Source organism: Mastomys coucha, unplaced genomic scaffold (assembly GCF_008632895.1).
Source record: "Mastomys coucha isolate ucsf_1 unplaced genomic scaffold, UCSF_Mcou_1 pScaffold12, whole genome shotgun sequence".
NCBI lineage: Eukaryota > Metazoa > Chordata > Mammalia > Rodentia > Muridae > Mastomys > Mastomys coucha.
In genome coordinates, this window is record NW_022196894.1 from 41,547,491 (window position 1) to 41,565,489 (window position 17,999).

At 43.6% G+C, this 17,999-nt stretch overlaps 1 protein-coding gene across 3 annotated transcripts in view; it reads left to right on the top strand.

The window, feature by feature from the left end:
* Window positions 1–17,999, top strand: part of Drd3 (dopamine receptor D3) — a 52,778-nt gene that overhangs the window by 21,384 nt on the left and 13,395 nt on the right. For all 3 annotated transcript variants that reach the window (XM_031364694.1, XM_031364693.1, XM_031364695.1), the window contains exon 3: window positions 16,213–16,355. In XM_031364694.1, the coding sequence (XP_031220554.1) occupies window positions 16,213–16,355 (143 nt within the window). The remainder of the gene's footprint in view (window positions 1–16,212; window positions 16,356–17,999) is intronic.

Below are 17,999 nucleotides of genomic sequence, written 5' to 3' on the forward strand. Positions count from 1 at the left end.
TTAAAAATATGGTTTGCACATGAGGAGAAAAATGACAGGAAATAATTGTCCTATGAGGTTTCTTAGGCGTTCCTCTCTTCCAGCCAAAGCACCCCCATACCCCAGGATCCTTTCCCATTAATGGTTAATGGGTTTGCTTTCCCATTAACCTTCGGGGCTTTTGTGATTTCTAATTGAACTGGCAAGGGAAACAGAATGGGAACAGGACACAAAATAGGTTGATGGGTTTGTAAGAACTCTTAGAGATGGTGGTGTTCCAGAACAGGTTGAGATCTCTACCCAGTGTTTCCTGGTTCTTCTTACCTTCTGAGAACAAATTAAGAAGAAACAAAGAAGGAATATGGAAGAACTTTTATTTCAGGGCATTAAGTTCACAACCAAGAAGTGTCATTCCCACTACATTGTACAATGCATACACAATAATAGGGAGTAAAAGAATGTGGACTTCTCAAGAGAATCATGCTGCCTGGGGTCTGGGGGAGCATCCTGTGGGAAACTCTAAAAGAGGTTGGCATTATTATTGAGTCAAAGTTGAGAAATAAGATTTGTCCCAAATTGCTTGCTTCCCTTTTCTGTCCTTAAGTAGGGCTTTGGGATATGTTTTGGCATCAGATGCATGATGGGAGATAGAGATTTGGGTTAATGATACAAAGACACCATCAGAATGAAGCAAGGCTAAGTCATTTCAGTTGGCCATGGTGGTCCCAGACAGTCCTGAATTATCTTGTTCTATAGTGTTTGCAGGGTCCTGTGTTGTCCTGAGCCAACCTCCTGCTACTGAGCAGTTGGTTTTTTTCTGGTTGGTTGGTTGGTTGGTTGGTTGGTTGGTTGGTTGGTTAGTTGGTTGGTTGGTTGGCTGGCTGGCTGGCTGGCTGGTTGGTTGGTTGGTTGGTTGGTTGGTTGGTTGGTTGGTTGGTTGATTTTGGTAAGAGGAAGGAAGAGAGGAAGGGGGATGGCAAGCAAGAGAGGCAAGCAGAGCTGTATCTCTCTCGGGTGTAGAGCAGAGGGAATGAATAGAAGAGCAGTTTTAGAAAGCATGAACTGTGGTGATCTGAACATGCCCCTTATGGAATTTAAAAGCAAGTAGGGACCAGTGAGACGGATCATTAGTTAAGAGTGCTTCCTGCCGTTTCAGGGTACAGGACTTCAGTTCCCAGCACCCATATTGGGCAGCTCATATACCCTGCAACTCCAGTTTCAGGGAATCTGATGCCTCCTTCTGGCCTTCTCTCTCTCTCTCTCTCTCTCTCTCTCTCTCTCTCTCTCACACACACACACACACACACACACACACATCCACCCAGGCACCAAAAATAAATCCTTTTTAAAAGGAGAAGAAAGTAATGTACATTATCTAACTTTTGGTTTGGGCTGCTGGAGTGGATTTCTGCCATCTTGGCTGTGATCTGGATGTGCCCCACCCACCCACACCGTGCATCACTTTATAAAGTTCCTAAACCCACTGCCCTTGTTCTGGGTCCCTCTGTTCCTCCTTGCTCTGCTTGTTCTCTTCTATCCACTCTCTCTTCCCCATCTGAGGTTTAGGTTTACAACAAGACATCCTGAACTGAGGTGGGTCCCTGCAGGAGTCACAGCAGGCAGGGAAAGGACCTGAAATCTTAGTTCCTTTTGACGTCATCAAACTGCATCCAACTTAGAGAGTCTGGAGCCAGGTGGTTTACCGTTGGCATTTTAAACACGATGTAATTTGGGGTGTGGGGGAAGAGTTTCTTGGTGTAATACAACTCCAGTGTACAAAGAAGTACAATTACATCAAAATTCAACTCAAGGCACATGTCATTTCTTCCAGAAAGATAGGTTATGGAGATAGGCTGCTTGTACTAGCTTAAGGGCCTAGGGAAAGATTTGGTCTATTGGCCACCTCTGGTCTTAGTTATGGGAGCATCTAAACCATATCCAGTCCTAACTGTGGAGGCTGGATATGGCCTGGCCCAACAAATATCACAGATCACTAGGCCATTAGTCACCCCCAATTCCCAGCTTTCTGGATTAAAGAACAGGTATTGTGTCTTTTCCATTGAGAAGACAATCATGCATATGTAACACTGCTGGTTTCCCTGGTGAACTGGGAATTTGAATTCATGTTTATGAGACTCCAGATGAATTACCCTAAGTTGCATCATGAACCTCGCCAGATATCCATCTGGACCCCTCTTTCCCCTCTGAATTCTAAACAGCAAGGCCTCTTCACTAATAATCTCTCACTGGTACCATGTCTATCCCTATTCTTAATCTTTAAAACTTATATCTCTTCTACCTACTGCTTTCAACCAATAAACACTTATTAAATATATATACATATATACATATATTCATATATACATATGAATATATATATTCAAATTTGCCCCTCCTTCCTTTCTTGTTGCACTTGCTTACTTGAGGTTGAGGGGATCCCTCACAGCTATCTACCTGGCCCTTCAAATCCTCTGAAAAACTTCTGAGAAGAATAATTCCAGTTTTGTTGTCCAACTCAAAATGTTTCAGTGTTTCCTTGATCTATACAAGGATTCAACATGGCCTCCCCCTACCCCCACCTCCCTCTCTCTCTCTCCAGTCATCTGGATTCACTTTTTCTTTCTTTTTTTTTTATTTTTATATTTAAAATCTATTTTTTTATGTGAATATGGCTTTGCCTGCATGAATATCTGTGTGCCATAGGCATGCAGTGCCCCAGGAGGCCAGAGAGGAGTATGAGCCACCATGTTGGTTCTGGGAATTGAACACTGGTTCTCTGGAAGAACAGCTAGCTCTCTTAACCACTGGATCATTGCTACAGCCCCTGCTTGCTTGCTTGCTTGCTTGCTTGCTTTCCTTCTTTCTCTCTTTCTTTCTTTTCTTCTTTCCTTTTTGCCTATTTTTGTTTATTCTTAGAAATTTTCACACATATATACATAATACACACACACACACACACACACACACACACACACACACATATATATATATACCTCTCACTCCCCACCTCCAGTCCCACCCAGGACATGCCAATCACATCTCCTTCCCAACTTTCTACCATCCTTTTATAATTATCTTAACCTACCAAGTCCAGCTGGTGCTATCCATATGCTGGTGGGCGTGAAGTCATCCAATGGAGCAGGGAGAACCTACCAAAGGCCACATCCCTAAAGAAACATAACTTTCCCTCCCTCAACTACTAGTAAGAATGGATGCTCAGGAGGCCCTTCTCCTCCATGCTGAAATGTAGTATACCTGTCTTAATCATATGCAGATCTTGTAGGATAACTGATTCTGCCGCATGTTCCCATGTACAACAGTCATACTGAGTCCAGAGGAAAGCATTTCCCAGCATTCCCCACTCCTCCAGCTCTTACGTTCTTTCTGCCTTCTCTTCTCCAATGTTCTCTGAGCCTTGGGGAAGGGAAGGGGATCGGATATAGATATTCCACCTACATCTCAGTACTCGGGGTCATTTATTTTGAGCACTTTACATGGTAGTGTATCTCTGAATTAACCACACCCACTGTAATAAGAAGCTTTTCTGACCAAGATTGAAAGCGGCACAAATCTACCGATACAAACATACATCTTTAGATAGGCATATTTGACAACACAACCCCTTAGAAATGCAACATTAAACCAGGTGCGGTAGGGCATGCATTCTGGAGGCAGAGGCAAAGAGATCTCTGTGAGTTTGAGGCCATCCTGGCCAACATAGTGGATTCCAGGACAGCCAGAGCTACAAAATGAGACCCTGTCTCAAAAACTATAGAATGAATGAATGAATGAATGAATGGGGCCTACCCTAGTGCCTATGACTACCCCAGTCTTGAGTTTTGTCAATGTTTCTGGTCCCAGGAATCAATTTCCTCCTGTAACCAGGAAGGTCCAGAGAAGTCAGTTTCCCATAAACACTATTGCACTAGTGAGCACATCTTACCTGGCCTGTCATTGTAGCATGCAGGGTCTGTCACTGGATAAGGCCATTGATATCTCTTTCCCCCGAACAGCCTAGGTAGCATCTTCCAGCAGTGTGAAAGCTAGCCAGCAGGGAGGGTTTCCTGATCAGTTCAAAATGCATTTCTCTACATCCTGCAAGCAAAGTGTGTGGTATCTTAGCAATAGGGACTCACTATATAGTTATGCTAGGCAACTAACGCCAATGGCAAAAGTCAGTATTGTTTGGGGTTCCTCTAGGGTCTGTCTTACCTAACTCATTAGGAGGTAACCTGTGCCTAGTAATGAGGTCTTCCCATGTCTTCCGGGAGCATTATTCATTAATGTGGGTTGCCTCTCTTTTCTTGAAACCCCACTTCTCATCCTGAGCCCTGCTTAACCCTTTAGCTCCCAGTATTCTCCCCCTATTCTTTCATATCTTATATGTTCTCCCATCACCTATTAAGATTTTTTTTTCTTGCTTTGATTACAAGATCGTAGGTTCCCAAGTGCCTCCTTCATGTGCACTTCATTTTGTTTAAGCCTTCACAGGGCATTGCCACCTTTTTAATCTCTTCTCTTTCTGTGTTTCCTTATGTCCTCCTAAAACGCTACACTGTCCATCACAGCAGCCTCAGTTTCCATGAGAGCATTCTGCACCCCACCATGTAATTCAAATACCACGAGTCCTCAAGCTACCTCGTTGTCACTCTGTGAGCCCCAGCCTGCCTTTTCTGACATGGCCCACTACAGCAGCATCACCAAACTTTCCATGAACCTAGAACAAGAACCAAAGAGTTGAAATGAGCCTTTCCTACCGTGAGACTGAAACCAAACCATCACAGCAGATATTTTCTTACTTATAGCACTTGATAAGCCACTTAACTGGAAAGGAAAATAAAGGATGTGTCTACAGCACTAGAAATAATGCCATTAAAAGTGTGTGTTAAAATACAGAATATGGAGAGATGGCTCAGTGGTTAAGAACACTGACTGCTCTTCCAGTTCAATTCCCAGCAACTACATGGTGGCTCACAACCATCTGTAATGTGATCCGATGCCTTCTTCTGATGTATCTGAAGAGATCAGCCCCGTACTCACATACATAAAATAAATAATCTTTAAAAAAAATAAAATAAAATACAGAATATGCATTCATAATTCTGTAAACATACCCAAAAAAACATTTAATTGTACATTTTAGGTGGATTAATTATATGCTATATGAATTCTTTTTCCATAGAATTTTTAGAAAATAAAATGATAGGAGTTTTATAATGCTTTTAGCTATTGATCCAGACATTGGATTTGCCTTGTCATTTTTACCAGCCCAGCCTGGACACTTACCCTGGGCTATGCCCTTATCCCCTCAGGTTCTCCCTACCATGCCTCTTACACAGCTTGAATCGAGAATACCAAGCTGAATGCAAGGGTTCCTGGCTAAGGGGAGCCAATGCTCCTCCCACAAACAGGCATCTTCATGGGCATGGAAGGATGGAGAGAGTTAGCGTCAACGGGAGGCAAAATGTAATCTGTAAGTCTCACCAGCTCAGAGTCAAGAATTTTGACACAAGTTTACGACTGCCTACTGACTAAGTTGATGTTTCTATTATTATAATAAAACACCATGACCAAAGCAGGTTAGAGAGAAAGGGGTTTATTTCATCAAATACTTGCAGGTAACTGTTCATCACTGAGGAAGTCAGAGCAGGAACTCAAACAGGGCAGGGATCTGGAAACAGGAACTGAATCGGAGCCATGGAGGACTCCGCTACTGGTTCATTATTCCTGGGAGGCTCAGCCTGCTTGCTTTTTATCATAACATTTTTGTTTATTAAATTTTCCCAGTTTTGTGTGTGTGTGTATATGTGTGTGTGCGTGTGTATGTGTTACTTCAGTAAAGATCAGTGCACAACTTTGGGACTTGGCTGTCTCCTTCCTCCATGTGGATCCTGAGGAATGAGCTCGGGTTGTCAGGCTTGGCTGCATGTACCTCTTTACCACTGAGCTATCTTGCTGGCACTCTTTTTAAAAAACAAATTTTTGATTTATTTTATTGACTTTACTTGCATGGGTGTTTTGCCTGCATGTTTGTGTGTGCCCTCAAAAACCAGAAAAGTTAATCAGATCTCTCAGAACTGGAGTTATAGACAGTTGTGAACTACGACGTTGGTGCTAGGAATCGAACCCAGGTCCTCTAGAGAAGAACAGTCAAAGCTTCTAACCACTAAGTCATCTCACCAGGCTTCTCACAGCACCCAGGATCACCAGCCCAGGGTGGTGCCACCCACAGTGTGCTGGATCCTTTTACATCAATCACTGTGTGTGCAAGACAATAACCTAACCGCACAGATTTGTTCACAGGCCAGTCCCATGAAAACGTTTTCTCAGTTAAGACTCCCTCTTCCCAGATATGTCTAGGTTTGTGTCAAGTTGACAAAAACTAACCAGCACATAGAGAAAATAACATTCCTTTTTCATTGTGTCTATCTCCAATAATGATAAAGTAATAATAAACTCTCCTTAAACCCAAAGCATATAAAACCTTTGAGATTAACCTTATTCCCTCCCAGGTGGAAACGTGTAACTTAATGAGAATCTATAAACAGGTAAGTCTGTTTGCAGTCAAGATACATTTCTTACCCTTATGACTTATTCCTATAAGAATCCCTTTGACCCTTCCAACCTACTGTAATAGTTACTTCTCTTGTTGCTATGGCAAAATACCCAACAAAAACAATTACTTAAGGATGGGTTTGTTTTGGTTCACAATCTGAAAGTGCAGCCTTTCACAAAGAAGGCACTACTACCGCAGGAGCATGACGTGGCCAGTCACATTGCTCACACAATTAGGAATTGTAAATTCCTATTATAAGTAAAGAGATGAATGATGGTCCTCAGTTGATTTCCTCTTGTTTCCCCCTTTTTATTCAGTCCAGTACCCCGTTCACGAGGATGGTACAGCCCACATTCAAAATAAGTCCTCCTTCTTCAGAACAACCTCTCTAGAAATACCGGCGCAACCATGCCCAAGGGTGTGTGTCCTAAGTGATCCTTAATTCATCTGAGTTGACAAGGAATATCTTAATACAGTGTTCTTATTAATTCTTTCAGAATTCCTTACAATGTATTTTGATCATATTCATTCCTACCACTCCACCTACCTCCTCACCCCTTCTCGTCTTCATACCCTTTCTTTTTGATAACCCTTGAAGTCTAGTTTGTGTTGCCAATATACTAATGGGTAGGGGGCCATCTCCTGGAATGTTGCCAACCTACCAAGGGGCCATACCCCCTCAGTATGAGCCCCTCCCTTCCATGCTAGAACGTGGACTGGGCTTGATCTTGTGCAGGTCTTGTGCAGATAGCCATCCTTGCTGTGGGTTCATGAGTGTAATGGTCTTCGTATCCAGAAGACACTGCCTCACTCCCATCCTCTCTGACCTCTGGCTCTTACCATCTTTCTTCCGTAATGACACCAGAGCCTTGGTGCTAAGAGGATGTAGATGTCCCATTTGCCATCTGTGCTGACTTATTCTCTGACCCTTGACTGATTGTGAGTTTCTGAATTAATTGTATCCACTGCACAAAGAAACTTCTCTGGTGAGGTGTAAAGGCTGCACTAATCTATGAGTATAAAGATATGAATTTAGAGGAAAGTTTGAGACTATGTCTATCTAACAGAATCATAGTAGTAGATTTACCCCAGGGCCTGTGAGCACCCTGTCCATTGGTCATATTTGCAGTACCATATTTACAGCTTTCATTTTCTCCTGAGAAGAAGGCCTTAAGTCTAATAAGAAAGCACTGGTTATCCCCATTACATATATACCACTATTGTGTCCATGAGCATGTCCCGCAACACCAGTCATTATTGTACTTCACAAGGTCCACAGCTGGGTAAGAATGTTGATGACTCCCCAGCTCCACCCCCCAGCAGCCAACATAGCACCTTTCTGCATTCTGTAAGGAAGCCAGTAAAAAGAAAGTTTCCTGGTCAGTACCAACTTGATTTCCTCATGTTCTGTGACCAAGAGTACATAGTGTCTTCAGCAATAGTCTTACCATCAAGCGTTGGTGGTCAACCAAGAGAAGAGGATAATAACCTAAATTGTTGGGGAGTCTTCAGGGCACCTTTGACCAACAACTCAAAAGAGATATCTCACACCTAAGGCTTTTAAGATAAAAATTATTTCTATATAGGGTAACTCAATCAAACCTTTTACATATATATATAAATATGTACATATATACATATGTATATGCAAATACACATGCATACACACGCGTGTGCACACACACACACACACACACACACAGAGGTTGATGAATGAGACTAAGGTGCATGGGCTTTAAAGAAGAGGCTCTGGGAACAGAATGCAGATAATGTTTCATTTGACTGAGTTGGTCATATGAGGGTGTCTTTTTGCAATTTGCCTCTAACGTGCAGAAGGGCGTCATTTTGCTGGCCACAGCCCCATTAACATACATGTCACCTTTCACCACTTAAAACCCAACCAGGAAGAATAAACTTTGAGTTGTCTTCTGTCTCACATAGGAAAACCCCCAGAATGCGTAGCGCCCCCACTCACCTAAAAGCTAAAGGAAGAGCTGTGCCTCCGATCTCAATAAGGCAGGGGCTTACATTTCATAACGGACTGTCCTCAGCAAACCTCAAAACAGAGCTCCCCACCCCCATTCTAGGAAAGAAAACAGGCCTCAGAAAAGCTTCCCAGCAGTGTGCAGTACACGGCATTAAAATCTGTTCATGTGATGCCAGATAGCTGGTCAATTCATTAGAAATGCAGTCATTCACACAGACCTTTGGTCTTCACACAATGCCAGTCATCAGCCTGACAAACTTGACCAAATGGATTCAGTACTTTTTTGGTCATGAAGCCCTGGTCCATAATAGCAGGGTAGTAAGAGATAGGGGGGAAAAAAAGAAAAGAAAGAAAGAAAGGAAATGATAAAAGGGATTTTGAAAGCAAGTAATAAATACTATTGTCATTAGATTCTTAGGCTTGGCTCTGGATGCTTGGATTAAAGCCGCCTTTTTCCTTTTTAAAAATCAGAGTGGGAAGTCCTCTGATCACAAGCCCCCACCCCTTGGCTCCCGAATCTTCCCAGCAGGTCAGTCCCCTCCCACCACATCCTGGGTCAGTGCTAACTCAAGGAGGCCGCTGAGAACGTGTCAGGAAAGGAGGACATGACCAAAGCGGTGAAAATTAGAGTCCTCCGAGAGGAGCCCGGGAATAATGCAACCAAATTCATTCACCAGAGAGATCTTTAAGTGGCTCTCAAATGGCACCCATCACACAAGCAAGCCTCCGCGCCTTTGCAGAGAGCACAATAGGTACCAGATGAGTCACAGGCACCTTGGATTTTTAGTTTGCATCTAAATAAGCACTTTATATTTGCAAAGGGCTTTCCAGTCATTTGCAAAAAGCTTTCTCCTTCAACAACTCCACCAGGGGAGTCCACAGAACTAAAGATTTATTGAGCCCCCTGTCTGACCAAATAAAAGGTGGTGAAAAGCTGCCTTCAGAGCTTTGGGCTCATTAAACCCAGGCAGGGAGTTAGAGTCAGGCCCTCCCACCCAGGCCGGGCGCTTCTTTCCCCAGCAGTCACTGTGAGAACCCCCTCTTGAGGTTAACGATAGCTTCGGCTGGACAGTCATGATATTAAGGCCTTAATGGGCAACCAGCCACACAGACGGAGAATCAGAGGGTGCTCCATGTGTGCTGAAGGTCCTGCTGCCCCTTGTCACAAGTCCCAAACTAGAGCCTGATCTTCCAGCGATTTAGAGAGTCCCCTGTTCTTGACAAAAGTTAGGGAAGGTCACCTACGAAGGTCACGTCTGAGCTCACCGCTAGAAGTATAATTTCCTATGTCCTCCAGGTCCCTGTTATCCTAATTCTCATGGATGCACAGGCAACAGAAACAAAAGTAGCTATCATTCATAACGGTCCAGCAAAGTAGGTACATTGTCCCATTACATATGCACGCACACACACACACACACACACACACACACACACACACACACACGGGTGGGGTGATTAGAATCACAAAGCTATTAGGTAACAGATGAATGAAACCAAAAATCACTGCCATCTTTTTTTTTTTATTTCCCCAGGGCTGATATAAAACCTACCACTTAGAATGTGCTGAGCTTGCATTCTTCCAGAGAGAGAGAGAGAGAGAGAGAGAGAGAGAGAGAGAGAGAGAGAGAGAGAGAGAGACATCTCCAGGGTTATGTTAGCTCAGGCTACCATCAAGTCTGTGATTCTCCTGCCTCCACCTTCACCCCCTGAATGCTGACATTATAGGTTTGTGCAACCAATATCTCCTACAGTAAACTGCCCTGGAGCCTCACCCTAGGGCCCCTAGCAGTGAGTCGGGCTGCCAAGTTCAATCCCTAAATCTTATGGCAGAGAGACTTTAGGCTGTTTGGTTCCTGTGTCTGTTTAACAGGGACATCAGCAACTACCCCAGCCCTTCAACAGTAGCTCACACAAGAAAGTGCTCAACACTTGTCCGATAAATAAATTTAATGTGCACTGCTTGACAATCAGGAGGAAAAGAATCACAATCATAAAACCTAAAGCCACATAGAACAATCGTGGATCTCTTAGGCTAGCCCAATGATGATGGCAATACAGTAAAAACCGCCTTTTGAATTTTAAATTGTATTAAAAACAAAAACAAAAAACTCGACACAAATGTAATCTCATTCAATAGCTGTGAACAGTCCTGTTAGAAATTTTGAGTCAGGAAACTCAAGCTGCGGGGCCCCACTGTCAAGCTGCAGAGCTGGATTTCAGACCCTAGTCAGTCCTAAGCCCCAGGGCTTTACCAGAGCGTACACTGACTGCGTTCGCGTCGGCTGAGTATTCCATGGGAGAGAGGGCCGAAAAAGGTAGATGCTGGAACACAAAGAAGGGAGTGGGACTGGGAATACCTCCAAGGGAGGTCCTAGCCAGGCTTCCTTCTCCATCCAAGCCACACCAAGCCTGACCTGGCGCTTTGGCCTCCACTTGCCTGCGGTTGGCCTTCAGCAAATCGCTCAGAGAGGAAACCAGAGGCTAAACAGTCTCCCAGGGTGGGAATGCGGGGTCCTCGCCGGGCTCCAGGAACTAAGGGGGGCGGTTTTCCCTCTCTGCCTCCCCACAGAGCCTGGAGAGCCCCCAGGTGAGTCGTGAACTTCTCACCCCGGAGGAGCTGGCGAAGTTCTTGCTGCATTTTGGTGCCCTCCAATGGTGGATTTTGGAACAGCCTCGAGGTCTTAGCCACCCACCTATGACATGCTGGGGGCGGGGGGGGGGCGCCTCATTTATTCTAACGGCTTAATCGGTTAAGAAGAGGCAAAAAAAAAAAAAAAAAATACTGTGACAATGAAAGACTGTAGTCTTTCTCATCTCTTACCCCAAGTGAGCAAGAAGCTTTGACAGAAATTCTCCCTAATGCAGACTTTCTCAGACTTGTCTAATAAGATACACTAGATGTTAAAAATACAGGTTTCTGGGTTTTACTTTAGAAGTACCTCATAGAAACCACTAGGGAACTAGCTTGAGCATGTGCATTTTAACAGTACACCCCCACACTCCCCAACCCCACCCCCAACACTCCTCAGACCCCAACACACTGGCTGTTAGCAGAGTCAAGCTACTTCGGGAAGTTCAGTTCTGAGCATTCACACTGGTCTCCCAAGTACAAACAAGTGGGATACCAACAAACCTTTGTTTCCCTGAAGAGTTAAGACAGCTACATGTGCCTTTGAGATGGAATGGGGTCCTAGAGAAAGGCACTGATCCTAGAGATGGGAGACCTGGCTCTGCAAGGACCACTCCAGTCCAAAACTTTAGGTCTATCTTGCCATCCCTGAAGCTCTGGTTCCTCTCATAAATAGAGCTATGTTCGGTATAGTCTCTTGCTCATTGAGGTAATGGAGCCTCCAAACAGCTGATGAGCATTAAAGCATGTTTAAGACAGCCTGCCATTCCCACTAGTGTGCTTGAACCATGCTGGTGAGAGCAATATTCTAGGAATGTTTCAAGTTGGTAATCGAGCCTTTGGTGGTGGCTTGACATGAGCGGTGGTGGGCATATTTGCATAAAAGAAATTGATGCATGTTACAAATTAGGGCTTTGTGTGTGTGTGTGTGAGAGAGAGAGAGAGAGAGAGGGAGAGGGAGAGGGAGAGGGAGAGGGAAGAGAGAGGGAAAGAGGGAGGAGAAGAGAGAGAGAATTGTTAGCTGTTTGTTAGCACATCACTGAATATTTAGCATGGCTGGGTTCTTTTACGTCTCAGGATTTGTACCCGTTAATTTTGGTGTGTGATGTTTTTGTTTATTTGCAGTTTTTATAATAAAAATTACATATAAAAAGTAAGTATGAAAAACAAGGAGGACTTTGCCTACAGCAAGTCCAAGCCAGAGAACTTGGTTACATCTTTCCACGTCCCAGCCTTCAGCTAGCTGTAGTGGTTTGTCCATGTCCATGACAGCAGCAAAATTTAGATCTTAGCCCCTCCCCCTAAGGCTCCTGGAGTCACCTCGAAGTGACTCAAGTGACCACATTTGATTTGGAGACCTAGAAGAAAAGAAGTCCTTAGACTGATAGGTCTGGAGTACCACCAGGTGGGGTGTGCTGTGTAACTGCTCCAGAAGAAAGGAATAGGGGTACAATGGCCCCCCCTTGGAATTTATGGGTACTCTTAACAGAACTTTAGTAACTCAAGGACCTCATTTCTCCCTCTTCAGAAGGAAGCTGCTATCCTTCATCTCAAGACTCACAGCAGTCTTTAAGCTGTTCTTTGGGAACACAGGTGTTAACTCTGGGAAAGTAGCTACATGAGAGGCACAGGTGGAACACAGGCATCGGACACACACAAGAGAAACAGGGACATCACCCACCCCCTGCTCACCCGGCATGCATCTTGCTCTCCTTCAGCCCAAGCTTTGAGGTGCACAAGACAGAGTAAGGAGGCTCTTGCCCTAAATCTGGCATCCTACTTCCCCAGAAACTGAAAAGACAAAAATTGTTGCATTATATTCAGAGCCATATCTAAAAACCCCTGATTCCCTGAACCTGGCTCAAGGATTAGACTGTTCTCCCATGGCCACTGAGACAGGCAATAGCTGTCTACTTGCTTCGTACATTGACCTCTAGCTGAGGAATACTGAGCTATAAGATACCTTGAGCCATTTAGTAACCTAAACCAGGTGGCTAATCTCTCTCCATCAGTGAGACAAGCTCAACGACGGCTCAAGATACAGACACTCGGGATGCCGGTATCATTGATTGGCATTGAAACATTGTAACTTCAAAGTCAAAGGTATCTATCTATCTGAGAGATACCAGGGAAGCTACAATTGAACTCCCAGGGAGGAGGATGGATAATGGACTGGACAAAGACTGTAGGAAAATATCCACCAGCAGGCCAGTTTGGCTGAAGCCATGAGTACATGCCAGGAATCAACAGAAGATGATGTTCACAAAGGAAGTCAAGCTCATGCTGAAGAAAATCAATTTTGGCCTGTGTGTAAAAGAGGAGTCACTGACAGTATATTTATTTTCTGCCGTGGTGGAACAAATTATCACAGGTTTAGAACTATAAACTACAACCACTTTAACCTCACAATCCCTCTAAGTCGGAACACTGCAGAGTAGTCATGGTTTACAAGAGAGAGCCCAAGGTGTGAGCTGGGTTGTGTTCTTTTCTGAACCTTAGACTAGTCCTCCTTACAAACTCAGTTTGTCAGTGTGATTCAGTTTCTTACGACTGTAGCAGTCTGGTTCTTACTATCTTACATGATGTCACCCGGGTTTCTGTAAGCCTCTTGCTTTTCTGTGCTGAGGAATAAACTAGGGAAGTTTGATGTTCAAGGCAGGCTAATTCTCATACTTTGAAGCTCTTTGAAGTTTCGAACAACTCAGTCCCTTTTAAGGTTCAGCAGATAAGGTCAGGCTCTCTCAGAACAATTTCCCTTTTGGTTCACCCAGAGTCCAGGGATTAGTAATCTAACCATGGAGGGATGTTACATTATACACACAGGTCTCTCCCATGGACAATGGAAAGGGATTATACACAGCAGAATCCTGGAGTTCTTCTGTCTCAGAGATTTTAGCTAGGGAAGACATCATGAAATTGGTGTAAACAACTTGGTGCCAAAAGACCACCCAGATAACAGATCATAGGAAGACTTAGGCTAAGTGGAGAGAGGATCACGATGGATCGTTGATGGCCTCTATTGCCTTTCTGCCTACAACAGCTGAGTCCCTCTGATACCACACACTTGTCCCAGTTTCCCTCAACTTGCCTCTTCAGTCATTCTCCCTCACATCACCCAATGCACCTCCTTCATGGTATTTTTCATTTTATCTTGACATGTTTGCTTGCATTCTTTATCATTCATTTCCTTCTCTGAATTCAAAGGGCAATGAGGATAGAGTTCAATGTCACTTTCTCTGGTCTCTATCCATCCAGAATGGGGCCTGTATAGAGCAGACCATATGCTATATATAACATATAGCAGGGGCTGAATAAACCCTGAATCGAAAGTGAAAAGAGGAAGTAAGAAAGTGATATGGAAAGGTCAAAGGGCAACTGGAAGATTCTGGGAGTTGCGTCTGGACTTCTTGATAGAGCCAGGTGTGGGAAGCCAGGGTCTATTTCAAGCATCTTGAGTTTGTCCACTGAAGTCTAACAAGCAGTGGAAGTATGAGTGAAGAGTAACTGAAGAAGATGCACTAGCCAATGAAACTAAGGGCTAGACTTTGACTGTGTATGTGTGTGTGTGTGTGGGGGGGTCAGTCCTGATTATCAGTTTGATTAGGTTGGGAGCCTCCCCTGGGAATGTCTGTGTGTGCATTCTAAGACCATTAGATCTCAAGGGATCTGCCCTGCTCGCTGATGAACTATTGGAAGGTGTCAGAACTGGGAAGATGGAGTCTACTTAGAGGAAGCAGGTCATTAAGGAAATGCCTTTGAAGGGTATTTGCTGGCCCTGGCTCCTGCCTGGATCTCCTCTCTGCTTGCTGAATGCTTGAGATGAGCAGCCTCCTCTTCCACATACTCTTACCACCATAGTGTTCAGCCTCACTGAACTCCCAAAGTAGTGGAGCCACCCAATCCCTAATACTGTGACCCAAAATAACCCTTTCTCCTTTGAAGTGGTTTCTCTCAGATATTTGTCACAGCCATGAAAAAGACTAACATACCATGAGCATGCAAAGTGGATTCCAAAATAAGCCTCCATTTGGATATTAGTTCTCTTTTCCAAACCTCTCTTAGTTGGGATGCTCATCACTCTGAGTAGAAGGTTTGTTCACATACAAGCAGGGAATAAGCATCTCATTTGGACACAGAGTACTGACGCCACCTGGCAAACTGGAAGAACGTGAAGGTACATAGATCCACGTCCAAAGTCTTCAGAGTATGGGGTCTGCGAGTAGAAGGCAGGTTGTGGGTCATGCTGGGGAACAAGAGGAAGACCACCTACAACTCACTGCTGCTCTCTGTTGACTATTCTTTTTCTCCCTTTCTCTATGGATCTTCAAGCGAGTTCATCTCTGTTAGCTTTTCTGTTATCTCACTCAAAATATTTTTCCTTCTTAAAATATCTCTTATTTTTATAATTTGATACATGTATGCATTGTATCTTGAGCACACCCACCCTCAACCTATGCCTTCCTCTATCCCACACCCCCAACACATCCTTCTTCTACACATCCTTCATGATCTTTCTCTCCCTCTCTCTCCCTCTCCCTCCCCCCTCCTTGTCTCTCTCCCTCTCCTTCTCCCTCTCCCTCTCCCTCTCCCTCTCTTTCTCTCTCCCTCTCTCTCCCTGTCTCCCTCTCCCTCTCTCTCCCTGTCTCTCTCTCCTTTCTTTGCATCTCACTGAGAGGTTTTCCTCTCACACCTCTTTCTCCCCTCCCCTCTCTTCCTCCCTCTCCCCTTTTGTAATCCTCTGAACCCTGTGCTGCCTGCTGGAATGTTAACTGTGTTGACTTGGCCTTATGCAGGTCTCATGCGGGGTACCCGTTGCTGCAGTGGGCTAATGAGTACCATGCCACGTCATTCATGTCCGGATGACAGCATTGCATGGCTCTCCTCCCCACCATCTGGCCCTTACATCCTTTCTGCTCCTTCTTCTGTAATCACTTTTCCTAATGCTCTTCACCTCAGGAACTTTTCTCTTGTCATGTGTTTCAATGTGAGTCACCCTCTAGTAAGCTCTTTCAACTACTGCTCCCATCCTGCCTCTCACCTGCCCTTTCCCTTTCACAGGTACACAGCGGTGGTCATGCCAGTTCACTATCAGCATGGCACCGGGCAGAGCTCCTGTCGCCGTGTGGCGCTCATGATTACGGCTGTGTGGGTGCTGGCCTTTGCTGTGTCCTGCCCTCTCCTGTTTGGTTTCAACACAACAGGTAAAACTATTGCTTTCACTTCCTGAACTCTTTAAGTTCACATCACACCCGGGTGGCTGTAAGTGGTACCCACTCCAAGATTTCCATCCCTATTAAGTATAATCAAGGGGATATGTAGACTTCGAAGCTTTGGCCATCATTAGGATTAAATTAAATATAGAGGAAGACTTCACCAATTATTGTCATGAAAATAATAGTTTTGACCAAGCTCATGAAAAGTCTGTCTTATCCCTATTTTGAAAGAAATGTCATTGTATGCATTGGAAGAAATGTAATGGTTAAAACATAAAACTATGTTAATAATACAATCGGGGTTTGCTAATGAAAAGGTAATGATTCAGAACCAGCATACAATGCAAAGTAACATATCATAAAGTCTAGAATAAGTTATTCTCCAATAAGAATTATTCCTGACATTTGAGAACTAGTTCTGGAATGCATATTTTTATTAATATGCAAAATTGTGGATTTGATAGATGTTACATGGCACATCTCCTGAGTGGAGAGATGGATGGATAGATGGATGGATGAGTGGATGGATGGATGGATGGATGGATGCATGGCAATGTCTGTATCTGAAATGATTTGGATTTTAACCATATGACATCAATCCAACCCACATTTACCCCTCATACCATACATCTTTTAGCTTCATGAAATCCATCTTTTCAATGAAAGCTACTGAAATGCATAATGAGAGGAAGGGGAAGGAAAATTCTATAATTATAATCTCAAAAAATAAAAGAAATATCAAAAAGGAAAATGTATAATGACAGAAAGAGGAAGGAGAAGTTTTTGTAATTACATTCTCAATTTTTAAAAAAAAATAGTTTTAAAAATTTTAAAGAAAATGCATAATAAGTGTGTTTGCTAAGAAAAAAACATGAATAAATAGTGTTGTAGTGTCATGGAAAATTCTTACTCTTGCCAATTTAGATTGGCTCATTCAATCCCTACTAGATTCTAGACTTTTGAATTCCTGATTTATATGTTCTTAGTAGTCACAAAGCCACCTGTTTATGTACATGCATATATTATTGAGATGTTGTTATGCAAAAATTCAGGCAAATTCCAACTTATAAACAATCTTCCAGGCACTGTATCCTGGACAATGATTTTTTTTTTCGATACAGGGTTTCTCTGTGTAGCCCTGGCTGTCCTGGAACTTACTCTGTAGGCCAGACTGGCCTCGAACTCAGAAATCCACCTGCCTCTGCCTCCCAAGTGCTGGGATTAAAGGTGTGTGCCACCACTGCCCGGCCTGGGCAATGATTTTTAAAAAGTCAGAACACACACACCGAGGAAGATGTCTAGAGACTCCAGCATCAGAAAGCTCTAGGTCCAAGGTTTTGTCTCCTTGACAAAACCTGGAATCTTCTGAGCTCAGCTTCCTCACTGATGAATTTAAGATTGTAATACAGTGACACATAAAGGAACAACTTCAAATGTATATTTATTCTGCATATTTAGTTACAAAGTTTTCAATATTTGTTTTTATAAAGGCCCTGTACATAAAAAAAAGAAAAGCCCCAAAACTTAATCTCTGAAGTTACCTGACCTATGTGAACTTGATATGACATATCAATATATGTATCCTCCTTCTTATTAATGTTCAGAGTTATAATGAAACTGCAAATATCTTTA